This window comes from Chanodichthys erythropterus, chromosome 14 (genome assembly GCF_024489055.1).
Source record: "Chanodichthys erythropterus isolate Z2021 chromosome 14, ASM2448905v1, whole genome shotgun sequence".
In the NCBI taxonomy this organism is placed as follows: domain Eukaryota; kingdom Metazoa; phylum Chordata; class Actinopteri; order Cypriniformes; family Xenocyprididae; genus Chanodichthys; species Chanodichthys erythropterus.
In genome coordinates, this window is record NC_090234.1 from 43,060,612 (window position 1) to 43,075,246 (window position 14,635).

The 14,635-nt window shown below is 36.9% G+C and overlaps 2 protein-coding genes across 2 annotated transcripts in view; one reads left to right on the forward strand and one right to left on the reverse strand.

The window, feature by feature from the left end:
• The window catches only part of pdxka (pyridoxal (pyridoxine, vitamin B6) kinase a), a 27,439-nt gene extending 26,952 nt beyond the window's left edge, over window positions 1-487 (reverse strand). Inside the window, exon 1 of the mRNA XM_067409482.1 lies at window positions 349-487. Within this exon, the coding sequence (XP_067265583.1) occupies window positions 349-406 (58 nt within the window). The 5' untranslated portion in view covers window positions 407-487. The remainder of the gene's footprint in view (window positions 1-348) is intronic.
• The window catches only part of tmprss3a (transmembrane serine protease 3a), a 16,870-nt gene extending 2,363 nt beyond the window's left edge, over window positions 1-14,507 (forward strand). Inside the window, exons 2-11 of the mRNA XM_067409480.1 lie at window positions 1,189-1,302; window positions 1,381-1,504; window positions 5,590-5,718; window positions 8,494-8,540; window positions 9,443-9,608; window positions 9,692-9,861; window positions 10,076-10,171; window positions 12,176-12,318; window positions 14,065-14,217; window positions 14,377-14,507. Coding sequence (XP_067265581.1) covers window positions 1,189-1,302; window positions 1,381-1,504; window positions 5,590-5,718; window positions 8,494-8,540; window positions 9,443-9,608; window positions 9,692-9,861; window positions 10,076-10,171; window positions 12,176-12,318; window positions 14,065-14,217; window positions 14,377-14,421 — 1,187 coding nt within the window. The 3' untranslated portion in view covers window positions 14,422-14,507. The remainder of the gene's footprint in view (window positions 1-1,188; window positions 1,303-1,380; window positions 1,505-5,589; window positions 5,719-8,493; window positions 8,541-9,442; window positions 9,609-9,691; window positions 9,862-10,075; window positions 10,172-12,175; window positions 12,319-14,064; window positions 14,218-14,376) is intronic.
• Window positions 14,508-14,635: the final 128 nt, after the last annotated feature.

Consider the following 14,635-nt stretch of genomic DNA (forward strand, 5'->3'; position numbering starts at 1 on the left):
TCAATCTTTGAATCTGTATCTTTTTTTGTGAGGGGTACATTAAACAATATCTCCCTTAGATGATATAGATGCAGCTTATATAGCATTTATTTATTTTCTTTTGTGCGTTTGTGTGATACATAACCAATTTGGTTACTTTGCTTCTGCCTTTCTCTGGACAGCATGCCAAATATGCATACTCTTTTACTCTGTCTTATCATATCAAGTGTGAACTCGTGAAAACAGCATTTGCATCAGTTTGACAACACATGTGCTGCAAAAGTTCACAACGCAACCAAATACAGAAACACGCTGCAAATACTCACAACACACATATGAAATGATGTTAAAATAATAAAAAACCCTCACCTTTCAGGTCATCAACAACATTGAATAATAAGTTATAAGTGGTCCTAGTCAGGTTCATCCCCTTGAAATATTTCCATTGTGGTCTATGCTATTGGCAGAGCATTTCTATTTGGTTGCTTTTGGAGCAATTGCATTGTCAAACTGATGATGTTTCCTTAATTTGCTGGTGTTTTTTTTTTTTATTATTTGCATGTGTTTACTTCAGTTGCAGCATGTTGAGCTTTTTGAACCGTGTGTTTCTGTATTTGGTTGCATTGTGTCATTTGCAGCACATGTTGTCAAACTGATGAAGATGTTTTCTCAATTTTCTCTTGTTTTATTTTTTTTCTATTTGAATGTGTTTTCTTCAGTTTCAGCATGTTTAGCTCTCTCTGTGGTTCATTTCGGCTGTACAGCAGCTCTAAAAGAAAAAAAAAAGTGTCATTACTTTTGACACTGTGTCATTTCTCTGAACACGTCCTTAGCAAAACTAAACCAACACAACTGCAATGAATAATGAAAGATTAGAGTGGATTAGATTGCACAACCCAGGATCTAAAAACATTCATAAGATGCCTCCAACTCAGGTTGCAGTCTATTACAGACCGCAAACCTTGCATTATGGTATCAGCTTACTATATAGCCTTTAAGTGGGGATGTTTATGAAATAGTCAATTAATTTATGAGTCACCGAGCAATGAAGTGATGAATGATATACTTGCAGTGCATTGTGTTACTGTTGTGTTTCAATGAAAAATAAATGCTGATAATAAAATAACTGAATAGGCCTATAATTACCAATTATCCCACAATTAGTGCTCATTCTAATTATGAATAATTATCATATTTCCACCGCTACAGTTGGCATGAGCTGTGCGGGGAAGTTTCGATGTGGCTCCTCTGGCTGTATTAGCATGTTGCTACAGTGTGACGGGCATTCTGACTGTGAACACGGAGAAGATGAGCTCAGCTGTGGTGAGCACCAGCACACTTATATCAATATTCAGTACTGTTGTTGAATGTTGCTGTTCATGTGTCCATCTGTCTGTGCAGTGCGTCTGAGTGGGAAGAGCTCTGTACTGCAGGTGCTCACTAATGGAGTCTGGAGAACCGTTTGTGCTGATAACTGGGACTCTGACCTTTCCCTCTCTGCTTGCAAACAGCTTGGCTATTCTAGGTACTGAATACCCAAACACCCTCCTTCACACACGTTCTAAATCTGTGTCCAATCCTGCTCCAGGAGGGCCACTGTCCTGCAGAGTTTAGCTCTCTAACCCAAATTAAACACACCAGGCCTGGATTCGAAACATTCTTAACTGCTATTTTCTTCTTATTTTCTAACTTAAGAAAAAAGATAATATTTTGTATTTCCAAAAGTGTTTATTAAGAATGTTATCTTCTTTCTTAAGAAAGTTCTTAAAGGGCTAGTTCACCCCAAAATGCTGACCCTCAAGTTGTTCCAAACCTATATGAATTGTGTTCTTCTGTTGAACACAAAAAAAAAAAAATTTTGACAAATGCTGATAACCAAACAGCTGATGAACCCCACTGACTTCCATAAAATACTATGGAAGTCAATGGGGACAATCAAATGTTTAATTCCCCACATTCTTCAAAATATCTTTTTCTTATAATATCAAAATATTCAAAATATTGATTGTGACGGCGGGTGAGAGCCATTCCCTCACGGCTCTCGCCCCCAACCTGCTCGTCACAGCGATCATTTGTGTTTATAAAGCATATACAGTTGTATTTTTTTAGAAAATGACCAATTGTTTCGCTAGATAAGACCCTTATTCCTCGTCTAGTATCGTTTAAAGCCCTTTGAAGCTGCACTGAAACTGTTCAACCATTTGGAGGCCATTGAAGTCCACTATAAGGAGAATAATCCTGGAATGTTTTCATCAAAAACCTTAATATTCTTTTCGACTGAAGAAAGAAAGACATGAACATCTTGGATGACATGGGGGTGAGTAAATTAACAGGAAAATTTTATTTGAAAGTGGACTAATCCTTAAAATTTTCTTAACTTCTTTTCTTAAGAAGATTTTTGTGAATCCGGCCCCAGAAACAATTAATCAAGGGCTTAAGGTGAATAGAAGCTTCCAGGCAGGCGTGTTGGAAAGGTGGAGTTGAACTCTGCAGGACATTAGATCTCAAGGAACAGGTTCAGAATTAATAACATACCCAACATGTGAAAACAGCATAATCGTCCTAAGGTGTGGACCTGAGACCTCACCTCTTTTAGGAATTTTTAGATAAATCATGAGAGTCAAACAAAAATCTTGTACTGGCTTGTTAGGTATAGCGCTTGTATATGTAGTACCACCTATAGAAATTCCTACGCCCATTCTGACTGCAGTGCTTTCTAGCTTTTAAGCTACAGTACATCCATCAAACTTGGCACAGACCATCTATCTACAAACTTTTTTACCTTTTTTGAACTCAGATCTTTTCACTTGTTCCTTTTAAAGAGGATCTATTATGATTTTTTACATTTTGAACTTTCTTTGATGTGTATTGTTGCTGTTTAAGCATTAAAAAGGTCTGCGAAATTACAACACACAAAGTTCACTCCAAAGGGAATTCACACATATTTATTTTGTCAAAGACTGCTTTATTCCTACAATATAGGGAAGTATGTAATTTCAGACGCAGCCGCTGTTTTTCCCCAGATAACACAGTTATGGTAAATGGTGTGACATTTCCGAAACACGCTCAGAGTGGTTGACTAATCACAACATACTGATCCAGCTGACCAATCAGAGCACATTGCATTTTCAGAAGGAGGCGCTTCATTTAGACAGCAGTTAAACAGAGCGTTTCTGACAGACTGGGTAGAAAGGTGCAGCAATAATTTAAAATATGTGAAAAATAATGGGTTTTGAACATTCTGGCATGAAAACCTCTTCTAATAGACCCAAAAACAACACTTTTCATAAGGTCATAATAGGTCCTCTTTAAACTTTCAGATGAGACTTTGTGAAGTTTATCAATTGAAAATTTCTAATAATGCCATAGATATCTGATAAAGGCCTGGGGACACATGCATGTTTGATGTTTCACTACCCACTCAGTGTAAAATCTAACAATTCATCCACCTAACACTTTTTAGTTAACTTAATGTCCAACCATTTGTTGAACTTTATTGAAAAAATCTAGTAATCTGTTTTTTTTCACATGCTATGCCTTGGTTACTCATAAAGTTCACCCTGAAATGAAAATTCTGACATTAATTACTCCCACTCATGTGGGAGTAATTAATAAGAGCTTCGTTCATCTTCAGAACATAAATGAAGATATTTTTGATGACAGAATGCTTTCAGATTTCCTTCCACAGACTGCCTTTGTAACTACAACTTTGACGCTTCAAAAACTTCATAAAGAGATCAGAAAATGAATCCATATGAATCGAGCGGTTTAGTCCACATTTTCTGAAGAGAATCGATCGCTTGTTATGATGAACAGATTTAATTTAGGCTTTTAGGCTCGCATGTAAACATGGATCAGCGAACATAAGCAGAAGCTCAAGCGAACCTGAATAACGCACAAGAACAAACCTCTTTCGGAAGCTTTTGAGCGTTTGAGCGTCTGGAAGAGGTTTGTTCTTGTGCATTATTCAGGGCTTCTGCTTACAGGTGCTGGTCATATAATTAGAACATCGTGAAAAAGTTAATTTTTATTGTAAATTATTTAAAAAAATTTAACTTTCATTTATACTAGATTCCCTACATGTAAAGTAAAACATTTCAAAAGTTTTTTTTTTTTTTTTTTTAATTTGTTAATTTGAGTGTACAGCTAATGAAAATCCAGTATCTCAAAATATTAAAATATTTACATTTGAGTTTCATTAAATGTATAAATTCTGGGTATCTCTTGTTCTTTGAAACCACACTAATGGGGAAGACTGTTGACTTGGCAATGGTCCAGGAGACGATCATTGACACCCTCCACAAAGAGAGTAAGTCACAGATGGTCATTACTGAATGTGGTGGCTGTTTACAGAGTGATGTATCAAAGCATATTAAATGCAAAGTTGACGAAGGAAGAAATTGGGTAGGCAAAGGTGCACAAGCAACAGGGATGACCGCAAGCTTGAGAATACTGTCCAGTAAAGCCGATTCAAACACTTGGGAGAGCTTCACAATGAGTCAAATGAAGCCGGAGTCAGCACATCAAGAGTCACCACACTTAGACATCTTCAGGAAAAGGACTACCAAGCCACTTCTGAAACAGAAACAATGTCAGAAGCATCTTACCTGGGCTAAGGAAAAATGTTGGTCCATTGTGTTTTATCAAGTGCAAAGTCAATGCAGACATCTTCCAGGAGATTTTGGAGCACTTTATGCTTCTATCTGCTGACAAGCTTTATGGAGATGCTGATTTCCTTTTCCAGCAGGACTTTAGCACCTGCCCACAGTGCAAAAAACACTTCCAAGTGATTTGCTGACCATGATATTACTGTGCTTTATTGGCCAGCCAACATGCCTGACCCCTGAATCTATGGGATATTTTCAAGAGAAAGATGAGAAACAGTCGATCCAACAATATACAGAAGATCTGAAGGCTCAGTAGTGCCTCAGCAGTGCCACAGGCTGATCACTTCCATGCCACACTTCACTGATGCTGTAATTTGTGCTAGGAGCAAGTCATTTGCTGTAATATGTGCTGCTGACCAAGTATTGAGTGTACAAATGAACATACTTTAAAGAACTTGAACTTTTCTGTTTTGAAAATCCATTTTTTGATTGATCTTGGGAAATATTCAAATATTTTGAGATACTGGATTTTGGACTTTCATGAGCTGTACGCACTGATCATCAAAAAAAATAAAAATAAATAAATAAACTTTTGAAATGTTTTACTTTACATGTAGGGAATCTAGAATATATGAAAGTTTCATTTTAAAAAATAATTTACATTAAAAAAATTAACTTTTTCACGATATCTAATTATATGACCAGCACCTGTATGTTTGCTGATTCATGCCACAATGGACTAACTGAGTAGTACTAAGTCAAGAGTAAATCAAAAGCAAATGATTGAGTACTCTCTACAGTTCTTTAGTTACTTGAACTCTTGTGTTTGTGAATTACATTAAGCATTTATCAGTACAACATACTCTTGCTATTTCGCTTTACTTAGTTTTTTTAAGGCAATTAGTTTGCATGTTTTTAAATAGATTTTACAGTACCAATATGCTAATAACATCATGGTTACGGTATCATTTTAATCTGCTTTTCTTTCCCCCCTCTCTGTTAGATTTATAGAGGCAAAAGCTCTTCCTCTGTCGTCAATTGAGCAGGACTTACAAAGTAACCTGGTGTCAATAAGTTTGAACCACACAAGTTCCCAGCAAGCTATCAAGATACACAACGTTACTAATTTCAGGTAAACACAGTCTCTTCATGGGTGTGTCTTCATCTACAGTGTTTGCAGGGCAGCACTAAACTGATATATGTCCTATTTTTTTATACAGTAGTCAACATTTGAAGTGGATCAAAAAAGTTAATCAAAGTTGTCCTAAGAAGAGGGTTTTAGGACAACGTCGATGAAAGGTTTTGATCCACTTCAAATGTTAACTACTATAGTTTCTTGAGCAAATCGATTTGCAGCAACTACCATCCAAGCAGAATTCAGTTTCAACCCTGCCTCAAAACATAATTCTGTAATTAAGTGTTCCTGGACATCTTAATTAGCTTAATTACTTAGCTTAATTCAGATGTGTTTGATTAGGGTTGGAGAATGGGAGGGAACACCAGATTTCACATCAGATGTGTCACATCAGTGAAAATTATTATTTTACTTTATCACCATCATATGAAAACCAATATCAGTTTGCAAGATCAAGCAACATAATTTTTTTTTTTTTTTTTGTACTGCTAAAATAACTGGAAGTGACTGTGACCGTTGAAAATGTGATAACCACAGTAACCGTTCTTGGTGTGAACTTGCCTTTAAACTGATAGAATGTCCAGCATTCAAAATGTAATAAACAGCAATGGCGTCAAGACAATATTTTCAAACTGACTTGTAATTGATCCATTTAATCATTTATAGCCAATCTTACACTGATTTTGTGTTGATTGAAAGCAAGATATGTGCTGAGTGTAGTGACAACAGCAGAGCAGCTCTGAATCTGATTCAGAGTTGAATTTACATAGAGCTAAACCTATACTCATGTGAAACGTTTTCTTTTTCTTTTCTCATGTGAAACTTAATGCTGTGTCAAATTAATTTGGTTAAGCAAATAATGTACCTGTAATGTTCACTCTGCTATCACATGCTTGACTGCACATCACCATCTGTTTCATCATGTTTGATCATGTTTACAAGCCATTTTTCATTTCACTTAGCCATTCAGAGCAAAGTCCATAAGGAAAACCTCTTGCCTTCTTTTCTCTGAAATTTGAGTGGAGTGCCTACAGCAGTAGACCACACAATATGCATTCTTTTGATGGTTTTGAATTTACTTTGTTCTGCAGCCAAAAGCCTGCTGCTCTCTATTTTTTTCATTTTAAAGTCATACAAGTAGATTATTTTGATCCCTCTAAATCCCAAAGTCAAATAATTAATATTCTGCGAGTATTGTATGGACTATGTATAGACTGTCTAATCATTTACTGACCTCCAATAATACAAACCAATCTGATTTTCAATTTTACAATGGAACCCAAATGGAGATGTATAGAAGAATGTGTTCACAATTTCTTTTTCTATAAAATGAAAGCATATGGTGACCAAAGCCTATCAAACTCCAAAAAAAGACAAAAATTGTATTCCAGGTCATGATAGATAGTTCCTCATGTAATATGATTGCCCTGCACGGCATCTTATTCCAAAATAGGCCCCATTGAAATGTAAGGAAGTGACACAAAGTAGTTGTAGATCCACGTGCAGGCTTTATTAACCAGAAGGGGGTAGTCGAACTGGCAGCAAACGGTAAACAGGAAGGAGAGTCCAGAATCAGTCCAGGATAAAAAAACACAGGCAGGGCAAAGCAGAAAAAGGAAACCGGTGGCCTTTTGCAAAAAGCCGGTTTCAGTTGCTACTCAGATAAGTTCAAGTTTAGTTTGAGCAAACTCTGGTTTTTCGGTTTTATGAAGATGGATTGGTTTTTAGCGGGGTTCATTGCTTTGGTAACTTATGCTACATGGCTAACCTGCTCCAGAGCAGGTTTTATTCTGGGTCAAAAACCCAAACAGGCCAATCAGCTGTGAGTAAAGTGTATGATGCAATAAAGCCACTCCCCCTGGATTTCGCTCCAAATTAAATCAGTTTATAGTGAAAACATTTTAGAGACAAAATTGCTCAACATTTGCTGTTAATTATTCATTATATTTATATAAAATAAATTAAAATGATGAATAATTCATGACATATTCATATAATTAGGCCTATTATATTAATTGACAATATTAAACTTTGCTTTTAAATTAAAATAAATATAATACATGCATAATAAAGCTTTTAAACCGATTAAGCTTACATGTATTCTTTTGAGCTCTTTGTGGAACTATATTAATTATTTGGTCTATTTGTTTAATTCACATGCATTGATATAGTCAGATATTTTCTTTCAGCTACCTTCTCAAACTTTCACTGCAGCAGTGCTTTGTAAATGTGTTTAATATTTTTCATAACAATTTTTTAATCTTCAGAAGAAACATAAATTGCGCGGCTCTCTCGCGAGAAGTGAATCAAACTGACGTTCTCCTTGTTCCGTGTGATTGGCTGTTTGCCGCACGTATCATACTTTCAGGTGCACATGCTTTGCAAACTCTGGATTAAACCTGATTTGACAGAGCAAGTTTATACCGAGCGTTGTGCAACAGTCGATCCTGATCTAAACCAGGTTGGATTTATCTGGATTTGTCAACTCCAAACCTACTCTGAAACTCAGAGTACTCAGAAACTATCTTCATGCAACAAGCCACAGGAAACCAGGAAATGCAAACATACAACTAAACAATACTCAGCAATGAATGCAGCTTATAAAGTGTCACTGATGGGAAACAGGTGTGAGTGTGTGATAAGATCCTAGATGGGGAATTGAGTCCATATAACAAAATTGATGAACACAGACCCAGAGCACATGTAACAGCCATTAATGGCATACCATTTCTTAACCATGTATATCATTTTGTTGTCTTTTTTTCTCCCCAGTAAATCCCAGTGTAGTCTGGGGAAGGTAACAACACTTAAGTGCATAGGTAAGGAAAATAAAAGCTCTTTTTTCAGTCTAAAGGTCTGGTCACATAAACAAAATTTTACAAAAAAATGTAGGCAAAATTGTCAGTAGTGTAATGGATGAAGTACTGCTTACACCAAAGTCACTTTCAAAGCAGCTTTCTTGAACTTAAACTTATTGTGAAATCTGCAAAGGGAAGTCCTTTTACCCTCACACATATTTCTGATAGCGAAGATTCCTATGGAAATTACTGGATTTTGTCCATGAACATTTGCCAAACAATGCTAAATGTGGCCACACTTAATGCATTCCTTAAATACATATTATTGTATATGCTCATCATTCCCTTCTGAGGAGTGTATTCCAATATTCCAGATTGTTCACAATTCTAAAGTTTAAAACTCATCCTATTAAAATGATAAAGCTTAATTGGAGTTTTATGTTTTGTTAGTTGTTAAAGGCGCACTCCAAATTTTATTTAATTTCTTTATATTTTGCTAATTTAAAATGTTTGACACGTAAAGAACAGTATATTTGAGAAATACCATTAAAATGAGGTTCAATTACATGAGATGAAGCCTCCAGACACATTCAAAAGCCCCATGTTGATGTCACATCACCTGAGATGTCTATTCATAATAATAATATAAAATGTTTTTGTAAAGAGAACAAAATAATAGGTAAACAAAACAATCAACTTTGGTGAGAAGTGGCAACAGTGAACACATCCAGGCCAATAGGTGTCAGTGTGCAAAGCCACTGGTACTATTGAAACAAATGAGTCAGTTAAACATAAACAAAAACCTTTTTATGTTTTTCAGAAATGTAATGATGATCATCATCTATATCATCTACATCAACTATAAAGTGTAGATGTGAATAAAGATGTTACATCAGCAAACATTTCATTTAATTTCTTCATAGCTTGTGGATCCAGACCTAGGTTCAATGCTCGTATAGTTGGCGGTAACCTATCAGTTGAGGGCCAGTTCCCCTGGCAGGTGAGCCTTCACCTTCAGAACGTGCACATGTGTGGAGGCTCCATCATATCATCTCGCTGGATACTGACTGCTGCACATTGTGTGTACGAGTGAGTTTATAATGCTCTCATGAACCAGTATTATCATATTCATCTAACCACATGGAAATGATCATAGTCTGATTTGCATGCAGGTATGCATACCCTGTGCTTTGGACCGTCTATGTGGGATTGATAGAACAGCCGGTGAGCACAGTGCAGTCTCTCGCCGTGGAGAAGATCATCTTTCACCGTCGCTACAGACCCAAGGGCTTGGACCATGACATTGCTCTGATGAAACTGTTGCAGCCCCTCATCTTTAATGGTACCTTCTGCAAAAGAAGCTCTTTTAAACTGGAAAATGGTTCTTTTGATGAACCATTTGAGGTGATGTTTCTTTGAGCTAGCTTTTTTAATGGCTGGCGGTTATGCAAATGGCCACTTAATCTTATCTTGACCTGCAACAACTTTCCATGCACGTTTTACATTCATTGTGACAAATGGCTTGTTTGTTAGATTGGTGTCGCCATTTCTCTCAGGTTTTGTGGAGCCTATCTGTCTGCCGAACTTTGGGGAGGAGTTTGCGGATGGTAAAATGTGCTGGATCTCAGGATGGGGTGCCATATTTGATGGTGGTAAGTCTGGGAAGCCAATATTGTTATATCTGACTCAGGTGGCTCAAACGAGAGCTAATAGTGTGCTCAAGTCCCCCTTAAGTTTGTATTTACAAGATGGGAAGTCGTAATGATAACCTCAGGTGTGTTCAGATTACTTTAGTTGGAGAAGATGTTGGTGTACATTTTCTGCGAAAATACTTCTTAACTCTACTCCTACAAAATGACGAACAAAGAATGCGCATCAGGTGTGTTTTTCCTTTTTTATGATTTTATTTAATTTTTGAAGGAGCTGTACAAAGCCATCCCAAGCATGGGGCAGGGCACAGTGTGAGGTAGTGGAAGTAGGACTAAGTCATAAACTGAACACAAGTTTCACAAACACAAAGGGAAATGGAATAATATATCCCTGACCTGGAGTGGAGTAGTTAGTGTTGGGATGTAACAGTATCTGCTGTGGCCATCAGCTGAATTAAGTGCATCTCCAGTCATCTCCTCTGGGCATCTCCTCATGGACTGCACCAAATTTGCCAGTGCTTGCTGTTTCTCCCATCAAGGAACTTGCAAGTTCTTAGACATTTCTTGGGGAATGGCCCTAGCCCTCAACCTCCAAAATGAACAGGTCCCAAACATGCTCAATGGGATTGAGAGCCGGCCTCTTCGATTAGAACTTTGCTAAGTATAATAAATAGCTTCCAACAGATGATCATACGCATCGATTTGCAGTGTAAAAGTAACCTCTGACCCGACGCATGACACAATGATGAATGCGGAAGCGCAGAGGAGAGAGCAAAACAAAACACCGGTCACGAATTAGAAGTCTAAAATGAGAAGATTTAAAGAAAAATGTCGGAGGAATTTGATACAATAGAAGAAGAGCTTGAGTTTGTTGCACAGCCCTATTTGTTTGAACCGCAAGAGCTTACAATACTCTTACATCCTGCTTCAAACATCACGTCAGGATTTATTCATTTAGAGCAAATTGACTTGCGCAGTATGCGTATGGTCCTCTGGTGGAAGCTAGATATTTTAATTAATAAAGTTTTAAATAAGTCCTTTGGCGTAGGCCCCCATCCATAGCTCACATGCTAAAGGGTTGCGGACTCTGCATTTCCTGCCTGAAGATGAAGGCAGGGGCGTAGCCGACCCCCTGGGAGGTATGGAGGTGAAGGTGGTGGTGGGGAGGATGGAGGTGAAGGTTGGCATCAGCATCTGCGGACTCAGACATGTGTCAGCGATCTTTTATACTCCAAGTGTAAGATAATGATTGGGTAGATCTAAACTAATAGGTGACGTATTGAGTCTTCCTGGCAAAACTTACGCTAGAGCTTTCATTTTCATGACCCTTTAAAGCTTATTTGTTAAATGTAACAAATCATTAAGTGATTTGTTTCAGTCACAAAGACTAGCCCATTCAGACAAACAGATTGCACTGTTGACTTTGATTATGCTACTGATAAAATGTCAAGTTCTTGTGCTGCCTCTTAAGTTAAATTACGTTGTGCTAGCTGCAAAAAACTGCAAACACTCCAAAAGCCAAGACAGCTGACTTTGTAGAGTTTGCATACGAAGGCACTTCTGAAAAGACTTCTGAGGCAGCTAAAATGGTTTAATGATCTACAGCAAAATAGAGAGAGCTTTGGTGAGAACTTAGCAAATACTTAATTACTACAATAGTCATTTCTCACTACAGATGACATCAAAAGTGGAAAATGTTCTTCAAAAACCTACATTTACACACAAACTGACAACCAACCGCAGCTTTCAGATGGCGTCTTTATTTTTGGCTTAACTGTCACTGAATGAAACACACAGGGTTATGGGATATCATATCAATTCAAAGGCAGCGAAGGATATACATCTATGCTGCCTTCAAAAATCGATCAGATGAAGGTATCTCAGGAAACAGGAAGTGAAGCTAACATTGGATTCAGACATGCTTTGATGCTTTCCTACCTTGGAATGTGTCCTCCGAAGGCAGGGTTTGTAAAGTGATAAGATGTCCTACTGTGTTCTGTGTTTTAGGTGAAGGGAGTGATTCAATGCTTTCAGCACGAGTCCCACTCATCTCTAACAAGGCCTGCAGTCATCCGGAGGTTTACCAAGGCTATATATCTCCAGGCATGATCTGTGCAGGGTACCTGGAGGGGGGAACAGACTCCTGCCAGGTATATCATCTAATCAATATTTATTTGTTACAGTGTAACTATGCATTTAAGTGATGAGTAATACTAATTGAAAGCATGTACTTACTATATAATTAGGGTTAGGGTTTGGTTTAGTTGTAATTATGCATAATTTGAACATGTAATATATGTAACAAGGACACTGTAAAATAGTGTTACTGTTACAACATAGACATGTGCATTAAATTCCATTTAAAATTCTACTGAAACTTATTTTGTGTACTTTAATATGTTGTTATTACACATTTGTAGTGAAGTTGCAATATATAAATCTAAAATATATTAACTTTAAATGTACTATCAAATAACATAGCAGTAAAAAAAATAGTCAAGTACTTTTTAATGTGCTTTAGCGTGTTAGTCAACATATCAAAATAAGTGTACTGTGTCCCGCTAACTCTTCTTTATCACCTTCTCCCCTTTCACGTATTTTAGCCATCATCATAAATTGGGTATCATTCACTTAAAAACTCAAAATTCATCCTGTAATAATCATTTTGAAAATGGACAGTGTGTTACCATGGAAAATGGACAGATGTGTTACCATGGAAACTTTTAGTGGGCTCCTCCCCCTAGTGGAGGTGTCATGTTTCATAATACAAATTATTTTAACTATTTTATAATTAAAACTTTTTTTAGTCTTAACAAAACACAATTGGAAAGGTCTCAAGGGTCTATATTTGGCAACTGTTTTGTGATAGAAGTGACATTGTGACAGAAATGTACTATTGGTAATTTGTGCTAAATACACACTTGCGGTCTTTGCACTTGACCACTTGTCTAATTACATGACGTATTTCCTGTATTTGGCTCAAGTGTTCAAGTAGGCGTGAAGACGCCTAAGAACTTTTGATTATTCATGGGACACACAGTTTTGCAAAAAATAAATAAATAAATAAAATAAAAAATACAAGCGTTTACAGAGCTTTTTTAAAAATCATTATTATTTTCAATACTCTGCATTTTAAAATACACTTCTAAATGTCTGTTCAGTGGTCGTTATGTAACTAACAGAAGAGACGTGGCAGATGATGTACAAAATACTCATCTTTGCATCAATAAAATGCAAAAACACTTTATATTTTACTACCAAATTATATGTAATATATAATTAATTTAACTTACAGTATTTTTTCATTGACATCTCGCGATTTCGGGGCATGTGAGTTCCCGAACATAATGCATGATGGGATACGCTTATAGACCGAGTTTATTGTGTGCATTAAGGCCACTGCACTTAAGCATTTTTAAGACATTTAAAAATGCGCACTTCCTGTCGCGTGCACGCGCTCTCAAGTGGCCAAGGCCGCAAGTCTGAGTATTTGGACAGGACATTGGTACAGAACGCATTAAAATAATAATAATTCAGTGGAATGTGGGCGTCACCTGGTGGCTATAAAATGTCATAGGAACTTCAGTTTTTGATAACTTCAAATTTGGAACACAACCCAGACATATGACATTGATTCTATTTTGTATAAAATAATAAATGTTTAGTACAGTGCATTTGCTTTCCACTAAAGAAACTTCTATAATGTTTTTTATACTTTCATTTTTTGAAGTGCTTTTTCACTTGCGATAATCTGAATATTTTTTTCCAAAATTCTGATAATGGTAGTTGGGTTAACACCTTTACATGAATAAATAACATGAATATGCATAAATGCTTGGAATAAGGCAAATTCTAATTAACATTGGAATAACTATTTTTTTCCATGCTGGTAACAGGGTGACAGTGGTGGTCCACTGGCTTGTGAGGATTCCTCAGTCTGGAAATTGGTGGGGGCCACAAGCTGGGGACAAGGCTGTGCCGAAAAGAACAAACCTGGGGTTTACACACGCATCACACAGTCCCTCACCTGGATACGTCTGCAGATGGAGGTCAGAATTGTGATCTTGTCTATCTGTTAACTTCTGAAACCAGGAGTTTATGTCTCCTGGTTTCAGGTTTGTCTAAGGTAGCTGCAGAGTCAAACTGCCTTTTTATTTATTTTTACACACACAAAAAAAAATGACAATATTTTTTTTTTTTTCATGTAGAGAGAAGAAATGCAGCACCCTTCTACTATCAGCTCTGATTATTGACAGCCTCACAGTTTAATTGTGGGAAATCAGCATCAGGGCACTGAATCCAGGCAGAGACTCCACAGAAAAAACAAACTCTGCCACACACACCACTGTATGTCACAAGGAGGCACACTGGAAGAAATGTTTTATTGCATGCACTCAAATCTGGAAAAGTTTTATTTGGTGTAAGTAGTCTTATACAGTACTTGCTATTTTAAGAAATACCTGTCAA